General features: G+C 41.5%; 3 protein-coding genes across 7 annotated transcripts in view; 2 read left to right on the forward strand and 1 right to left on the reverse strand.

The window, feature by feature from the left end:
* The window catches only part of LOC110989176 (protein lin-37 homolog), a 52,651-nt gene extending 50,392 nt beyond the window's left edge, over nucleotides 1-2,259 (forward strand). For 4 of the 5 annotated variants that reach the window (XM_022253355.2, XM_022253352.2, XM_022253354.2 and 1 more), the window contains exon 8: nucleotides 194-2,259. In XM_022253355.2, the coding sequence (XP_022109047.1) occupies nucleotides 194-275 (82 nt within the window). In that variant the 3' untranslated portion in view covers nucleotides 276-2,259. The remainder of the gene's footprint in view (nucleotides 1-193) is intronic. The other variant, XM_022253353.2, reaches the window with a different exon arrangement.
* The window catches only part of LOC110989184 (EF-hand and coiled-coil domain-containing protein 1-like), a 35,153-nt gene continuing 18,391 nt past the window's right edge, over nucleotides 2,257-19,018 (reverse strand). The window contains exons 5-6 of the mRNA XM_022253367.2: nucleotides 6,740-6,821; nucleotides 2,257-6,228 (exon numbers count right to left, since the gene is read on the reverse strand). Coding sequence (XP_022109059.2) covers nucleotides 5,903-6,228; nucleotides 6,740-6,821 — 408 coding nt within the window. The 3' untranslated portion in view covers nucleotides 2,257-5,902. The remainder of the gene's footprint in view (nucleotides 6,229-6,739; nucleotides 6,822-19,018) is intronic.
* Nucleotides 7,754-16,842, forward strand: LOC110989183 (uncharacterized). Its single transcript, XM_022253366.2, has 5 exons — nucleotides 7,754-7,866; nucleotides 10,039-10,251; nucleotides 11,515-11,639; nucleotides 12,586-12,852; nucleotides 13,255-16,842. The coding sequence occupies exons 1-5, from the start codon at nucleotides 7,774-7,776 to the stop codon at nucleotides 14,939-14,941; spliced, it is 2,385 nt and encodes a 794-aa protein (XP_022109058.2). The 5' UTR covers nucleotides 7,754-7,773; the 3' UTR covers nucleotides 14,942-16,842.

Genomic DNA, 19,018 nt, shown 5'->3' on the forward strand with positions numbered 1-19,018 from the left:
TGAGAAGTTGGAGCACCACATCGCCAAATCATGCCTGTTTAATGTTACCAAAGAAAGTCATCAGCCGGAAACCATTGAACCCGTGCTTGATTTGAACCACCAGAATGCTACTCTGGCTGCCATCACAGGCAATATGTGATGAATACACATAGGAAATATCCAAATTTTTCCTTTTTTCTTTTGATGTTTGTAGGTGGAAGTCCAGTGCACAGTACAACCAGGCTCGTTATAATGAGAGCTATGAAATTCTAAAGGCAATGTACGAAAGACAATAGTGCCTGATTGCAGAGGCAACACCATCACACTAACAAGGACCACGGATGTGAGTTTACCATGTTGTGCATAAAAGACAGTAGTTCATATACCTCTTTGCAGAGGCTCTTTCATTTGACCAGTGAGGACCATTGACATGAGTTTACCGAAAGGTATTTGCGTACATGAAAGGTCAAAGCACCTTCTGGAGTCTACGTCACCAGAACAGCAAAACCATGGGCGTGAGTTTTCTTGAACCACAGAAAAGTGGCTAAGTGTGTCAAACAGCACAGGGACAAACTAAAACATGATAGCATATGAGACGTCCCATCATGTGACCCCTGGCTTGGCGATGACCCAAGGTCAAATGCCAAGTCCCTCTCATGGTGGAGACTCTCCTCTGAGATGTGGGACCAGTTACAGGTTTTGGATTACCCGTTGGATCATTAACAATGTTAGCATCAATCTGTCCGTTCACAAGTACAATAGGAGTTCGGAGGTATGATCTCGCCATCCTTTTTTTATTCTTGTCAACAGAATTCAAAAAAAGCACATGGAGGGAAAGGAAAATGCACACCAACAAAATTGGACAAAAATACCCGATAAGGATGCAAAGTGTTGGCCTCATGTAACTGTCATTTCTAGCTGATGCCTGCTGCATTATTGGGTACCTGAACTGCTTTGTTCACATTTTTGTGAGTTAGATCAAAGAAATTAATTAATCTCATATGTGATCTTCCATTCAATCGGATATTCAGTTTTGTACAATACCTGAATAAATCCCAGTGATAGGAGTGATGTGTCATCGATCATGTACCATTGGGTTATTCGTTATATTCAGTGGTACGACTGTCAACTATGCCTGTTAGACAGATAGCTGGAGTATTGTACACGCTCTTCTCATAGGCAAAGGGGTGCTGTCCTACGACCCTGCACACAAATACCAGTTGCTTCTCGTATACTTGAAAACCACTTATCTCGTTTTTACACAAAGCTGAGAAAGAAACATGGGACTTGTACATTGTATGTAAAGAGGAGTTATTCAGGCTTGTATAAAACAATGTTTCACATTCATGCAATGGGAAGAAAATGTTCATTGGTAACAGATGGAATCTTCTATGCCACTCAGCTCAGCCACATTCAATCTATCACCTCGTGAAATTCTTTTTTAATCATAATGCTCATTATTACATGTCAATATTCATCATATGTGTAATGTTATATGAATTTACACAAAAGCCCAAAGAAAATTAAAATGTGCATACTTATGTGATGTCTACCTCGTAGGCTAGGAGTCGAACTGATGCTCTGTGTAAAGTAGAAGTTTATACCATAATAAGAAAAACTGGAAGGAAAAGGATATTTTGATGCCCTTATTGTCGGCATGTTCATAAGCTGTCTGTAAGTTTACCTTACCTTGGAATGAGCTTTTTTAATGCAGATAAGAAGTTAGTTTTCTTTTTTATTTCATTGATTTTCACCTCTGAACACTTGGTTTCGAAAATAAATATTTGAATGTTTGACAATTGATCAGATCCCCCCCCCGTTTCTTTTACCGTGGTCCCCTTTGAGAGATGCTGATTACTTGTTCCTGGGAAGCTACTACGCGTCATTTTACTTCCTGGTTCATGAAGTAATTGTGGTGCTTCTGTCACAAGCGAACAGAGACTAAAGGGGCCCCCTGAGTCCCGAGTCAAGTTAATATTTATCTCCCTCTCAGGAAAAGTTGTTTTTAAGCAGAGCCGTAAGGGTGTTTAATAATCAGTTCAGTAATTTGGGCTAGAGTGGGAGTGTTTAATTGCACAGGATCTTGAGTTGGGATGTTTCAAGGAGCGTCCTTGAAATTCACGTGGCACCACAGTTCATGATACTTTGAATTTTATTCATTAAATATTCATTGTTCCCGTAGTTCATTGTTCCTGTAGTTTTCCCGTAATTTTTCTATCAACTGCTTTTGTAGCCGTTTAAATGTAAAACATGCAAATAAAGACAGATAGCAAGAGATCACGTCGAGCTTGCATAAGCTTTACAATTTATTTCACAATACTCTGTTATTGGTACATGCAGTTTGCATTACAGATTTCATGGTCATTGGACACTTCCCAAATAAAGTTTCTGGAGTTTTCTTTAGGGGTATTGCTAACCGTTTATACTTCATCATTGACTGAACTGAGTTCACTTCAATACTACACCCTTCACTGTTGAAGGGCAGAGGGTTATTTTGTCAGTAGACTACTTTACATCCATTCATAGTTTCATGCACTGATTCCCGATGACCTGCACTTCCAGTTGATGGTTTAGGTTTGATGAAAGTCCACTGAATCAACGGCTCGGTCTGTACCCGATCGACGATTCATTGGTTGGTGAATGCGTTATTTATTTCTGATTCCGTCGTCAACTTTCGTTGAGTTTTCTTTTTGCTGATTCTGTCATGGCATCTTGCAAGAAGTGAATCGGGTCATTCATGTCAAGTGGTTTAGTTCTCAGAATTGTAATTGATGAATTTTTTTTTCTTGGTTAAGAAATCCAAGGAGTCTTTTAAGAACAAAGGAGCCTGACAATAGTTTTTTCTTATACAGGAATAACTATCAAAAAGTCGCAGTTAAAGCTGATTAAAAGAGTCGTAAGACTTTTCTTATGTATACTGCAAATGGCTGTGGGCCTACATCGAGGAAACGAGCACCATACACGAGTCACTAGTGATACCAAGGCAGACGAGGCCTCACAAAATTACCTTCCATTTTTTCTCTGAACCCTGTGAAACAGGAGATCGCAAAAATGCCCCAAACCACAAGCATTTTCGCAAGTACAAAATCTCCTCATGCAAACAAGTCATTTGCAAATCGTATCACCGTGAAAGACCAAGTCGCTGGACCGCCGTTTACAAATCACCCTTACTTGTTGCACGTCGAATGTTAGCAACACTTGCGTCAATTATTGATATATTGATACACAGTTACAATTTATTAAAGTCTGCTTACGAAGTACAAAAGTTGCACCATTTGAGAGAAGGCATTGCGCTTTTGAAGCTAAAGCATTACACGTCAATTGGGAAAATACAAGTCGCCGTACAAAGGTATAAAAAACTTTTTTTTTATGATTCCAACTTTGACCAAGTTGTATACACATATACAAATGGCCAACGACGATTTCACCTATACTCGAAAACTGTCTATTTCATAGACCATACTGGACAGGTACATCTATTAGTTATTGCACAAAACGTTTTGTTAAGTTTTATGGTTTTTTAATAATGTGATGCAGCATTGAAAAAGGCTTAGAAGTGTAAAAATGACTAATTTAGGTCTACGCTGTGAATACGCCTCTGGGACTAAATATGAACTGGTAGCAGATATGTTATTTTGTGCTGACAAGATTATTAGCGTCTTGGAGCCCACTTACAAACGATGCATTTGAAAATGATGCGTATTTTGCATTGCTAGCAGTACGGCACATCCAGCAAATATTGACCTTTTTTATAAAGGACACATTAAATTGCTATTGTTTACCTTCTTTAGTTACAACAGTTACTTATACGGAAGAGAATTATCAGATTATAGGATCATTTGGATTAAATACTTCTTTACATCTTCAGTGTGGAGCCGCGACTGGAGCCAGCCTCATTATTCAATCCAATTTCGCTAATTGGGTACATCTCGTAGCTATTCAATTTGGCTCCAGTTCTATTGCACAAATACTATTTCCACATCGCAAGCCTATTAAACTGCTGAAGTGGTATAACTGATTTATTTTTTCACGTTCATCATAACAAGCCTTTACTGTACATCTCTGCACTGTTTCGATTCATCCTTCACCCACTATGACATAAATAATACATCGAAATCTACATGTACCTCTTTGGTATTCATCTATATGTGAAATGCATACAGTCTAAAACAAAAGTTCATTTTGATAGAAAAGCAAATTTCTATTAAGTTGAACTTGATTTATGTTTGGAATTGGTTTTTTTTAATTATTATTATTTTTTTGGTTTTTTTTGTCACATCACCTTGCAAAACTTTGCTGAAGCAAACTGCGAAGCTTCTTCGTTTACTGGAAACTCTTTTTTTTCAGTAATCATGTTTTACAGTCCAAAGCTTTTCACTATAATTACAATAATTTGGCACGGGCTCGAAACCCTCATGTAAACAGCAAGTTTTGTACACTCGACAGTCTAATAAGAACGCCGTGCCTCGTTTTTGGTCATTTTGTTTGAAAACTGTCTACTGACTTGTGTAATCGTTGCAGCATACTGCAGTGTGTATTCAAGACGAAGATATAATTGTTCATCTGAATGTTTATTTCAATCAAAATTGTATAATTATTAACTGTTTGTCCATAAAGATATGCACATGTACTTTATTGTATTATTACACTGACTCCTAAAGTTACAGAATAGTTACTACATTGTTGACTTTTATACACTAAATTAGTGACCATTGTTTCTCACAAATCTTGACACAATAGACAAAACAGTGTCATACTCGTTACGAGTTACTACGATTTATGCTGCTGTACGCTAAATTCAAATCGACTTCCACATGACATTGTTTTAGAAAGTACGAAGTTCTAGACGGTAACTTTGGGTTACCTCACTTTTTTAAAAGTTGACGTTTCATACCCATAAACAGTGAATGAAGTGACGCTCTGATCTAGCTAGCGAGTCAGAACCAATAAGATTGCAATAATGCTGTCACAACGCGCTACTTTTATTTCTCAAGCCTGCTCACAACATGTTTGTTACGCTTTTGATCAAACTCAGCGGGGGTGTCACTCCAAATCTCTTAAATCTACAACTGTCCAAACAGAATGTATTGAAAGTACTACTCTCCAAACAAGGAACTCAATTCATACATGTGTACTGTGAATTATGTACAATATTGAACGAGGTTATTGCCTTCAGATACACAATCTTAGTTCTGCCCATTATAGACTCCAACACCGGTACCTCCGACGAAACACCAATATTATTGCTCTGTTACTTTTTTTTTGTATTTGTGTTCTTGGAGAAGTTTACTCAGCACAGATAAATCAAACAAGGCCCATTTTACTGCCAACGATAAGAAATCGCTTGCTATAGTTCAGATCTAATAGTGCATGTACACGAAATTTCTGTGGAGGTTCTCAAATGCTGTTTCGACCCTACAGTTCCACAGGAGTGGGGAGCTGTTATAACATAGAGCAAGGTTAAAAACGAACTCTAACCGCCAAACGGAGTGACGCATCCGGGGGGGGGGGCAAAATGGATTTTCTAAAATGACTTTCCAATTTTTTTTTCATGCACAAAAGAATTCTCATCGACTCCCAGCTCGAAAGGCGGGGTAGTACTGTTTGTGAAATGCTGGCGCTTTCAATTCTTTTTTAAAAAAAGCAACGCGTCTTCGGGGGATTAAGCCCCGACCACGACCCCCTCTTCCGCGGATACGTCACTCCCTTGAGCCCCCTAGATTCACCAATACGGCCGTTTCACAATAGTGCGCCACCAAGAGTTTCCAACGCGTTGGCCAATCAAAATGTGCCAAAGTTGTCGACCCAATGCGCGTTTAGAAAGGGTCGACAAATTTCGAGTGATGTGATTGGCCAACGTGTTGCAAACTCTTGGTGGCGCCCTACTATGAAACGGCCGTATTGGGATTCTCCGCGTCCACTCTTACACGTCCAGTGTTGGGCTCTCAGCGTAGCCGTTGCACATCATCATGCCTTCCACGTCCTCCGTCGAGGCTGATGACGTCGACGGCGCGCCTCTGCAGACCTTCTTGGCCGTGCTGTCCAACTGGTAGAAGTCCGTGCTAAGCCTCGAGCTCCGGCCCGCCGGGGAGGACACAGCGGCCGACGCCGATGACCGCCGCTGCATGAGGGGGCTGTTCGGGGTCGACTGGGTGCCTCTGAGCCCCGACCGTGGCCCGCTGAATCGAAGAAGATCGTGATGCATTAACTGCTTATGTAGAAAGTTCAGAAAGTTTCTCACCTCGTTCTCTGTTAAAAAAAAAGGGAAAAATTGATTTTAACTGGTTCCATAATATATCGAGCCAACTGTGCCGTAAATCCCTGGAGGTTAATTATTATACTTTCTTGATTGTCAACAACAGTCACCCTTTACATTACGAATACGCTTCTATAGTATTAATAAAAGCACTGATGTAACAGGTATTGCTTTTCTTAGAGAGCTTTTTGGTGAATCATCCGAAATACTACACAAATTAACCACTGTTGAGATCTATCCGTGGGCATGCCGCATTTTTCTTGGCGGGGGGGGGGGGTGGGGCGCTTATCAGCAGACAAACCATCAAGCTGAAGGGGTCAACTCCGAGGTATTTTCAAGCAAATTGGTGATGTAGGCCCTTTATTCCTTTTTTTGTGTCCTTCCCGTTCCTTTCTTTTTTCTTTCCTTTTTTTGTATTTCATTTTTTCCCATGCGGTGTGCCCAGTTTGCATCTCCCCACCATTGCGACACCTTCGGATCTGTTTACTTTTCGAAGCTGTTTACCTGAGTCTGATCTACAGTTGTCTTGGAGGCACACTTCCAACGTGTCCATGAGGATCTTGCCGGCTGACCGACGGGACAGATTCTGAGACGAAAATAAGACAACAAACGATGACTGAATTTATAATCCTTGTCCGAAACCCTTCGCTCTTCGTGCTCAATCACAATAGCGATCTGCACTTGTTAGGCTCTAACGTGTACACACAGGTTTCTTGTTCTGACTGGAGAGAGGCATCAAGAAGCTTATAAAACAAATTAGTTTAGAAAAGATAATGTCTGTCATTTATATCGTATCTGACTTTAATTTGTTAAGTCCCAGACTGTGTTTTCTTTTTTAAAACATTAATTTTTGTTCACTTTTTGTCTATTTTTCTGGTGCAGTATGCATTGTTTGATGGGAAGGGGAAACATTGACTGACTAAAACTTGGCACAGTTGATGAGAGGGCTGGAGTCTGTAAAGCAGGTGCACCAAGCAGGGGCTGGCGACTGGGGTGGTGTGGGGGTGCGGTCCCCCAACCCCAATAACTAATTCCTGTCAGCAAATCGAGCTTCCGAGTCGGTGGACAAATGAATCCAAGGATGGTACATAAGCAATACACGTTGGCCCTCGGCATTTCTCATGAAGCATGAAATATAGCGTACCCTGGATTTCCATTTTACACGACACGAGGTTGGCGAACAAGTTACAAGTCGGCAAATTGACTCCGGCACCTCCCCCCCCCCCCCAAAAAAAATGCCTTCGCTATGCCCTTGGCACCAAAGCCACTAAGGGCGTTTCGGTAATTTCATTCACACAACATTTTGGTTTATACCACATAGCTCGGCCAACTGAAATTCTTCTACCGTTTAGCCTCCCTTACAAATCTAGAAGATCGACATGCATCTATTTTGACCCCAAAATGTAACCCGCGGCACCCGACCAGCTGTGCGTACGTCGCACCCCAGGTCCTGATGAATGATGATACCCACGATCCACCTTGAGAGGGCGTACTACATCGCGACAGAGGTACATGTAGATGTCTCTACTGAGCTGAAGATGGCGGCGGTTGCACATGCCCGGCATGTAAATGTATGCAAGTGTTGTTGCATAGAAAATCGGCCAGAAGAGGAAGATCTGCTGCGTATGCAGGTAGGCATTATATGTCTGCTTCTGCTTAAGTAAAATCAACGTGCATATTTATACTATTATCACACTCACAGTTTGATTAAAGGCCAGTAGTCTGAAGTGTAGGGTCTTAAGTGCAGTACAACTTCATGAACTTGTACAAGGACATACATGTACGTGGGGCAGTAGGGAGTCCAGCGAAACGGCACCTCTGAAGTCTGTATCTGGATGCGTGTAAAAGTGTTTGTTTTCACTCAACGATTTCTGCCCTTTTTGTGCATCAAGTTCTATATTTTGAAAAGCAGTTGTGCTGTAAAAGGACCGAAATTTGTGTTTGTACCATTTATTATCTGATTACATGTATGTCTGTTTGTGTCAAGTTTTGGGTGTAGGCCTAGGCTAAATTACCGGTATCATGAAAAAATGTAAGATCAGAGCCTCTTATAGTTACACTGTGCCAAAAAACTGTGGGCGGCCATCTTTGTTTGTTGTCATGTGACATAGTCTCGTCTAAGCCTAATGTCTCGCGAAACTCGACCAGGTTTGGAATGATGATGTCATCATCTTGTAGAGCTTAAAATACTCTTTCATTTGATGTACATGTATGACTCAAGGCATTTGATTAAAGCACCATCAAGCCTTGTTTTGGTTTGTGAAGACTACAAAAAGGTAATAAAAAATGTGCATTTTTCTGTTGAAAATTCCACAAAACATGTATAAGTAGTTGGTGAAACATATATAAAACAGTGTTTATTTGGAAGCTTAGAATTTCAGGAAGAAAAGGAAATATTTTTGGTAAAAAATCGATGTGGAACTGGTGCCGAACAGCCCTTTTGTATTTGGTGTATGCATGTGGATCAGATTGATGGATGGTGCACGGGGAGCAAGATGCAAATACATGTAACAAGTGCATAAACCACACATGTTGTTTCAATCAAATGTTATCAAAAGACCCTAACACCACACACAGACTTAAAATGACACCTGACAGACTTGGTCCCCTAGTTTTGTAACTATTTATTGATGAATAAAAAAAATCACATCAAAACTATGCTTCTGTGATCTTTCACACATCACTAAAAATTTCAAGCCCAACTCAACTGTCCTGTTACTGTATCCATGTACATGTATCCTGTGTTATTATTGATAAAGTTTTCCGTAAAAAAAAGGTATTTTTACTTTACACTTCCTCTGTGACTTAACTACAGATCTTTGTCCAACTCTGGCATGTCTGGAAGTGGAACAGATGAGGATCAAGATTCCATGTGGTTCAAATACGTTGATGAAAATTAAACTTGTGTCCATCCCCAAAAAGTGACAGACTAATTTCACCTAATTTTAACCAAAAAAAATCCCATAACTCCACTATACTTAAAGCTATTGAGCTAAATTTATACCATTCAAGCTCTTTTGAAATTCTCCTTCCAATAAAACTAAATTTGTGGGGGTCAAACAAAAGATCTGAAAATGCCGGACTCCCTACGATTTTAACTTCCATAAACACAGTTTAGACTATTTTGATTATCCCAACTTACTCTGCCATCATAATACATTACTTTGTATAAGAAAATATCATATGTACATCCTTTCTTGGTTAGGTTAGATGTCTGCTGGGGAGGTTTATTCCCCTTATGTATCTCACTGTATATCTCATTAGAATGGTGAAATTCACAATAATTTGCCCATCCACGCCACAGAAAATTGCCAGCTTGCACTCACTCTATCGTTGTCAGCAGCATGACAACTTGACCAATCGGAACACAGCTCCTATCTTGTTCTTGTTTGTTTTCCTGTCACCTGCAAGATAATTGGGCCAATCATAGCGCGGCTTTCATTTGCGGATGACAGAAAAAGAACAATGCTGAAAGTAGTGGGGGAAAGAATCAATGTCGTAACGAATGGCGGTGTCGGCATAACAGCATAGAGATGAAAACGTCTCAGTCGGGAACAATTGGGGAACAGTGCTGAAATAGCAATCTGTTTGGGTGAGTGAAGCTCTATGAGAAATATGGGCCTCATAGCAAGCTTTTTCAGGAACATGTAGTCTCCACTTTCTTCAATTTTTTTGTGTAAGTTCAGGGGATGTAGACTTAAATCTGTGTGCTTGCCCTGCGCTACATGTATCTGTGGTTTAATTCTCCTCAGATGGAATGACCAAATTTGGCCTCATATCTCGTGTGTGTATCACCTCCACAGGATGTCCTGCCTGACCAGTATCTCCACAAGGTCTGCTCCTTTCAGGAGGATACAGTGCCAGGTGGATGGTCAGCTGAACTCCGACTGGCCGAATCTACTGAGAGAGGGGCTCAATTGTGGCTGGCCAGATACCAGGACAAGTCCATGACCGTCATGCGTGTGCACAGAACCTTTGGCTACGATGTGACAACACCACGTATAAATCTTTTCAAGGTTTGTGGGTGTTAAATCTTTTCAAGGTTTGTGGGTGTTAAATCTTTTCAAGGTTTTTGGGTGTCATTTTGTTTGGTTCTTTTAGCACATGGTAATTCCATGGATATTCAATAAAATTCTGTTAACCTGTCTTGTTCTGAAGTCCACACAAAGACAGCAAGTTGGCACACACTGGTTTCTAGTTATATGGCCTCAGGTGGCATGTGGCCTAGTGGTTAGGGTTTGTAGCTTCTGATCATAGGGTCAGGGGTTCAAATCCAGTTGGTAGCAGCATGTTGTGACCTTGGGCAAGTCACTTTACCCCCATGTGCCTCTCTCCGCCCAGGAGTAAATGGGTACCTGTGAGGGCAGATGTGGTTATGTTTAGCCGTTTGTGCCGGATATGGCAGCATCAGGCTAGTATACTCCCTAGGGAGCTGAGATGGTTTCAGGAATGTCTAGATTATGTGATCCCAATGTGCAGGGATAATGATTATAGGGGTGTATGTAGCAGGTGAGCGCCTGGTAGCAGGTGAGCGCCTGGTATTAGGCGGATGTGTACGTTTTATAAGTGTCTATTATTATATGTCTTATTATCACTCAGAATTTTCATAAAACTGTGTCCAGTGCCGATTCGCCAGTGGCATTCACGATTCTGCCCAGCCTTTCTGTTTGCCACTGCTGACCTGAGCCAATTTCAGCGACTGAATATTCAAACATTTGCAGACGTTCCACTTGATCAATATGAGTCCAAATTCCTGTCTGAAGGAGAAGAAAATTATGCATGTTTGTGTAATGTCTGCCCCATTGAATTTCAGGACAGCAGTCCATCCCCTAGTTATTAGAAGGAGGCTGGGAGTCTAACTCATGTTTGGTCCATATTGGTGATTTATTCCCTTTACCTTAACAAGATCACTCACCGCAAAAAGTGGAGGAAGAAAAATCTTGAAGGAGAAGTAATGTTTGGACTTACTATTGGGCATGTGCATCTTCTGCCTTTAAAGTCACTGGTAACGCGTTCAAATATGCTTTCAGAATGCAATTTTGAAACCAAATAATGGAATTACATGTATTTCCCTTTCAGTTTCATTCATTTTCACATCCAAGTCATTTCAAAAAAATATTTGAATACTCCATAATTGATTAAACATTTACATATTCTACTAATTTGCACAGCTCTTCTGTCTGCACAGATCCCAGCCCACACAATGTAGACCCCATCACAAAACCGTTTTATTTTCGAATGCTCTGAGTGCACTGGACTATTTTTTGGAACCATTACAGAAATCCTACCGATGCCACCATAATACGAGAAGCAGGGTAAAGAAGCTGAGCTTGAAAGGCACAGACTGTGTCAGCTGCATGACAATTACTGTGAAGAGAGTCGGAAAACTAACCAGAAAAAGCAGGTGAGACCAAACACGGATGTTTGAATAGACCATTGGTTGTTTGTATGATGACACTGAGTTGTGTACTCTTGTCTTTGCTGTCAATTTATAAGGAATATATTCCGTTCAGAAAGTTGGAGTAAATCTTTAACCATGGTCAACAATTCATCATGTATAAGTGGTAATTCGGTGTGTTAGCATTTACTTGTAAAATGCAGCCACTTACCACAGCTGTTGAAATGAACATTTTCGTGATTAAGTAAGGTGTACAGCCTCAGACTTCAGCTACCGGCCACTGCCAGACCTAACAGAGACATTGCTCAATAACATTAGCTCCCATACGGGCATTTCAAAGTACAGAGCACCACCAAGAGGCTGTCAAGGAAGCCATATTTTCAAGTTCACTGTCGACTGAAACCATGGCATTTATTTAGAGGTATTTATCAGGTTTTTTTGAGTTTGGAGGTAAAGGAACAGCATTTTGCCATCTCACAAAAAGCTATCACTACCTTTATAAATGAAAACTGATACTGAATCTTCTTTCTGCCCAATCAACCAAATATCCAAAACAATTGGAGCCTCTTGCGAGCAGCCGGCAAATAAAATTTGTCAAGTGTTTCCCACAGTGCACTGCAAAATATGGTCTCTCTGTGTCAACCTCATGGTGGTGCACTGAATTGCAAATTGCCCTTAAGTATCGTCTGATTGTTGGCACTTCGTTTTTATGGGACAAGGTCTCACAGATTTGTCCACACATTTGTTTTCATACATACATGTACATACAGTTGCTTTTGTTAAGGTTAAAACTTCTGTGTCAAAACTCCACCTATATGCGTTCCAAATAGACCCCTTTCTGCTGGGTAAAAGTTCCTCTAACTTGGCAAGGAACCATGTAAAACAAGTGAAGTGCAGTCCCTCCATTGTCAGCTGGCAGCTGTGAATGATACTTCTGTTTTTCTGCTCCAAGGTCAACAGACCCCCATCTGCCAGACTACCCCATGAGAGTGTGTCTGCGCTACAGCCACAACCACCCCATCAGGGCCAGCTCTGCCCTCCGGTTCAGAGACGTCAGGCCGAGCGTGGAGGAGAAGTTCCGAGGCTTGTTCCGGCTGGGATATGGCCCCGTCGCAGCCCTGGGCCTCCACAAGATGGATCTCCAGCTGGAGCACGGCTCCAACTTCATGCACATTTGTGGTGATCGAGCCCAGGTACCGGATGAACAGTGGTGTCGTAGGTAAGCAAATTTGATTGATGTTGCACGTATGGGCCATCCTAACACTATCAATTTCTGGATCAGGTATTACTCTGAGCTTACACTGTACCTCCTCCTTAAAGTTCAAACTTTGCTGCGATGACGTGATACCCCTTCTTTTCTTCACTTGCACTGTTCTCATGTGCAAATCAAAATTTAGATTGGGGTTTTCCTGTTATGCAGTTATCCTTAAAAGTAACCCTCTCTGACTCTCTGACATCCACAAGAAGGTTTTGGAGAATTTACTGGATTTATGAATGTAGAGACCAATGTGTTGTAAATTTGCAAATGCATGACGCATGAAACTGCTTGAAAATTAAAGAATGTAAACTTTTGAAGTGTGTTCTTTGCAGTGGTGATTTGTGTCTGCAATTTCGTTTCCAGGCTGCATCGGAAGCTGTTAGTGGCAAATAATGAAAAGGGTGGACAAGATGTCTTGGGAGATTTGCAGACAAGGATGACAACAGAAAACGCAAGTGGCGACATGGTGATGGATGTATGCACAACTGTAGACGGTCAGGTTGTTGTGGCAATCTGCTCAAAGTTGATGAAACGGGTCCTCAGTAGTGTGCCACAGAGTCACGAATTGATCACCGTTGATCATTGTGGTGCTGCAAACTGCGACAGTCTGGGGGCATACCTCCTTTTGATGCACTCTTGCATTGGTGGATTGCCTGTCGGTTGTATAATCACAACGTCTGAGACAACCCCTACGGTCACAGCAGCACTCCAGCTGTACAAGTCCTTAGTGCCAACCACTGCTTTCCGTGGTGGGGCTGGGCCAAAGGTTTTCATGACTGATGAGTGCCCCGCTCTCCAGAGTGCCCTCAGAGAAATTTTTCCCGACTCCAGCCAGCTTCTGAGTGTCTTCCACATCTTGCAGGCTGCTTGGAGGTGGTTATGGAACAGTAAGAAGAAGATTGAGAAACAAGACAGACCAGAGTTGTTCGGCATCCTAAAATCCTTACTATATTGCCAATCTTTGGGGGAGATGGATGTCCTGTACCAGAGAGCAGCACAAAATGCTGTAGTGATGAAGTACAAGCAGTTTTCTCAATATCTCTTAGGATGGTACAGTAGGTCCAAGTCTTGGGCAGTGTGTTGCAGACAAGATCTGCAGCTTCAAGGTAGCTTCACAAGTGATTATGGTGAGAGAGCAACAAGGGTGCTCAAGGAGCAGATCTTGAACCGACTGAAGGTACACAATGTTGTCCAGCTAGTCGACTTCGTCTTGGACAGAATGGAGAAGTACCACACACAAGGGATCCTAGATGTGGTCAGTGGCTGCTTCGACAGTGTCAAATATTCCAGATACCTGCCACAGGAAGCGGAGGGAGAGCTGATCATCAGGCAAACTTCAGAGTGTACTTTCACAGTCGCAAGTCTCGCAAAGCCTGACGCCGAGTACACTGTCAACACCTTACTTGGTCACTGCACCTGCCCAACGCCAGCTGCCGGGGGAGCCCTGTGCAAGCACCAGAACGCAGTTGCGCTGAAGTATAACCTTCAGTGTTGTAGCTTCATCCCGATCAGCAACACCAGGGACAAAGCCAGGTTCTACTATGTAGCCACTGGCAACAGCAGCTTACCCGAGTGGCTGCAGCCTCTCGTCCATCAGACTGATGTCACTGTTTGTGTGTCAACCAATTCTCCAGTTCCAAACACTGAACAAGAAGGTTGCCATAACCAAGCTCCTCCACCTGAGTCCTGCCCTGAACCGACGGATGTAGACGCAACTAAGAATGATGTACATGTACCCATACCTCCGGAGGTTCACATTGCTGAAGTCCAGACCCTTGTTGAGTGTCTCCAAGAGGACTTTGTCTCGGTTTTGCGGAATAAGATGACGAGGCGCCCAGATGTGTACATCCCAGCAGTGAAGAGGTTCCTCAGCAGTGTCAAGAAGCTGAAGACAGATTCCCAGGTCCTGTCTGGTCTCCTCTTCTACGGAGGCGGCACTGGGCTCGGAAGCAGAATTTGGCTGTCAGGGCGTAAACGGATTGATGAAAACCCGTCAAATCATGTCACCCCTCAGAAGAAAACAAGATTGGGGGAAAACAGTTGCCCTTAGAGAGGAGCTCCTGCTGGAGAACTGAGGGGACCTGAACAAGACCATTTCATGTAGTTCAGTAACAGCGGTCTGTTTTTGCTCATCTGACGTCAGTCATCTTCCCTGAAAATACACAGCAATTGTAATCCATACGCATATACAAATTGTTTTCATTTTGAAAGATCACAAAATTCATCAGGGATAAAATAACGGACGATCTTCAAGTCTTTCAAAATGCACTCTCAGGAAGTATTTCAAAGTACTCAGGATGGCAGAAGCCAGTAATTCCTTTTCACCAACGGATGTGATGTCAACTGTTTTGTACTGAAGAATTACTTGAAAACTAAGTTTCGTATTGTAACGAGTAACGGGTAAATCAGGCCTATCTTGAAGCCAAACGTAAATGTGGTGCAAGGTTCAGCCATTTACATTATTCAATCGGTAATACATATTCTGTGTGCTACTACCAAAGGAGCCTCTGTTGCTAGAGATCTCTTGGTCGAGGTCGGAGCCCATAGAGACAGATGACTTGTGATAGTCTTTTGATGGACTTGAATGGATCTATGACAGACTTGATCACTGCCCTAGTCAAAAATACTAGATTTTGCGTCGGGGATGTTAATCTTAATCAAGGTTTTCCCTTTATGTTGACGCATTCTCGGTGTAATCGGAGAGTTGTGAACAAATCACCAGTTTGCTCGGGTGGGATTCAAACCCATGAATTTCAGCTTATTGATGCAGGTGTCTCAACCACTTGACAAACAAGCTAGCTTGGATCGAGTGGTTGGAGCTGGTTCCGCAAACAGTCAGAGATGTTAATGTAGCTTTTTTCGTCGGTATGTTAAACTTCATACCAGCTCCTCTCCTTAATTACGCCGGCATATATAAGGGTATCTTCTGAGAGTTACGAAAAAAGAAAGCTTATGATTTTTTTTTCTCGCGACTGTCGGACCACATTGAGACTACGACGTGGATATACAATACGTCCGTCTAAGGGCAAAACCTGATACAAAATCCTTAGTCTTGCATGTGTCTCTGCTTGTTACAAAGAGGATGTAGGTGAATACTTATACACGGTATCTTGTTCAAAAGACTGGAAAATTATTCTGGTGCTGTTGCTGACACATTTTATTGTCAGTTTTTGGCACCAGGGTTACTTTCAACTTGACAACAGCAAATCATGAGGATGTTAAAGAAAGTATACATGTCCTTTCACTTTGTTATCTTAGCCTGTCGTAGCCAGTGTGCAGAAATTTGAACAGACTACATGTATTATGGAACATCCTGCTTCAAAACTGTTAGTGCTGTTTGTTCGTGGTATGAGTTAAAAGAAATGAAATCAGCAGTGATCTTGCGGGCCGTAGCAGACACAAAAAATCATGACATGGAAGATGTGGTGCACATTTGTACATTATATTGAACGCCCTGTGATTGACGCTTTACGATCACCAAACGTGCAGATTTCTTTTTAACCCACATCGCATCGCATTTCGCTGCACTGGCATTTGTAGGATTGTGGAAACATTTCAACTGACTTATGTTTCCCCAGGCTTGTCAACTATTAAACTTTTCTGAAGTGAAAACGTTTTGATTCCCTGCGAATTAGAAACTATTAGAAAGATAGATCAATAGTATATACACTTCCTAACTGAACAAAATACCTCACATAATTAGATTTTTTGATGGCCTTGTGTGCTTTATGGAAAAGAACAGAGATGGAACCGAATGGGGCAATTTGGAAGCACAAAGTGGGCAATAGTACAGAATAATAATTTCTCAATTCCGTACTGAAAAGAATAATATGAATGTGCACAGTCGGAAATATTTTAGAATTGTACAGTAATCGTCATTCCATGTGTTCTCTGCCCGGGCTTTTGGTTGCAGATATCATGATGATTAATAAAAAATCAGTGATTTACTGATTTATTGTATGGTGCCATCTTGCTTGTAAAATTACAGTAAAAGAAGATGCTGTTGACTCAACCTGCTGCAAATGTAGTTAAAATGAAAATAGTACATTTCGGCGTCCAAAACTGCTGCAATTAAGCTTGACGTTCCAAAATATGTATGGTAGGCCCCTATGCTATTACGCTCAGCCCACTGAGCTCGGCACGAAGGACAGCGCAGTGACGATCTGAACGTGTCCTGTACGCCATACCCCGTGCGGAAAACGACCCTCAAACCCAACCTAGAGTCAACGGGGACACGGCATCGATCTGCCTGCTGGCGCACCAGTGGACTGTGCTTGGTCAGAGGCCCAGGGGTTGCCAATACAAACAAAATACGTTGATTTACAGCACTTAACTATGGATTTTCAACGATGTCACTGTCCACAATAAAAACAAACCCAGAAACACACACTAGAGGTGAGATTTCGGGACTTGAGGCTTAAAAAGATGTTTTTAGACCGGTCAATACAACTTAACAGAGTCGTTTGAAATCAGGAATACAAAAATCATACATTTTTGGTCTTTCCCTACCAAATGTTTAACATTTCGGAACTTTATTGGGATTGAATGAGTTAAGGTTATTCTACATGTAATCCGTTATATAAAATTGAAATGAATACTACAAACCCACAACAATTTCGTAGTGAGAGCCATAATTTTTTTCCCCAAATGTTGAACATCTTACGTTTATCGGGTTTGAATGAGTCGGGCTTATTTCTAAATTTTGTTGTAATAAATTTGAAGTGAATACCAGTAAGATTCGCAAATATTGCCGAGTAGAATCCAATGCAGAGACATCTCATTTTTTGTTGCCATTGTTACCCAAAATGTTGAGCGTCTCGGAACCCCATTTTTAGCAATTACCTGCATTATTTCAGAGCCCTTGTTCAGACTATCTTGGCGTATTAGGCCACTTCTCCATCACTTCGAGCTCTCTGATTCCTCATTTTTGTTCCTCTTGCATCATCACTGTAACGAATTTTTTTTGTTCCTCTGAACAGACCATAAAAGGCATTTTTTATACGTCAAATGCTTCTGTCTGGAAAAACTGATAATCCCAAATTGGAGTTGAACCTTTGGCGATCGTAATCGTGAACCCAATCACCGGTGATCTGTGTCATAATCCCGTCTGGCCAGGCGGGCAAGAGGTGCAATTAACTCGATGAGAATTTCACACGTAAATGGCTCTCCTTCAGCCCCTCTGCTCTAAGGTCGATTCGACTGTAATTAATGCAATTTTAGATGCATTTCCCCTCTTCTCGTATTGCTGTTTTGTCGAGAATGGCTATATTTGGATAGTCTACTGCACGTCGGGTCCACTACGGATGATTTGAGTCGGCTGGCGTTCACCGACAACTCCGAGAGAAATGTCGTATACTTGAGAAAATATCGCCATCAGTGCTTTGTAAATATTTATGCGGGATATAAATATTGACACAGTTTGGCGAATACCGATGAAAACAGTTCATCTCACAGCACATCCGTTATGGCGTGAAGTGATGAAGATTATTCAACGATAAAAAGCGCCAACGTAAGACAATGAAATAATAATTGTATAAGGGGCGACGTATCGACAGTCCACATGCATATACCCTGCAGCAAATACTAAAATTTATTGTGTTGGGGAAAATGTCCAGTAATTTTTGTCGGGGACGGAGATATTTACAGTGATGACATCTTGCTGGAGAATATGCTTTTGAATTTTAATTGAAATAATTTCAAGCAATGGACGAATTCCAAGATAGCTTTGTACAGCATTGTGTATTAATTATTTGCAAGCTGATGGTTTCCCGAAATGATATTTCCTTTACAGTGCAGATAAAAGGAAAATGTAGTCATCCACAAAGATATGAAATTAGGTCTGGTTTCATGCAAAAAGTGAGGAAAATGTAGTTGGCTGGGATCATTCAGCTGCCATATACAGACGATAAATTTCTATGAAAATTGTATCCTCAATCGAATTAAAATAGAGCCTAGTTGTAGCCTCGATGACGTGAGCACATCGATAAAGTGTAATGTGGCCAATTGCGCAAAAGTTCTACAAAATACCCGACAATATGTGAACAATCGGAACCCTGAACAGCCTGCACCTCGAATGTGTGTAGAGGGTTGATGACATTGAATCTCGTCAGTGTCTGACTTTGAAAAT

Source organism: Acanthaster planci, linkage group LG04, assembly GCF_054643075.1.
Source record: "Acanthaster planci isolate LZ-2023a linkage group LG04, COTS_SCS, whole genome shotgun sequence".
Classification (NCBI taxonomy): Eukaryota; Metazoa; Echinodermata; class Asteroidea; order Valvatida; family Acanthasteridae; genus Acanthaster; species Acanthaster planci.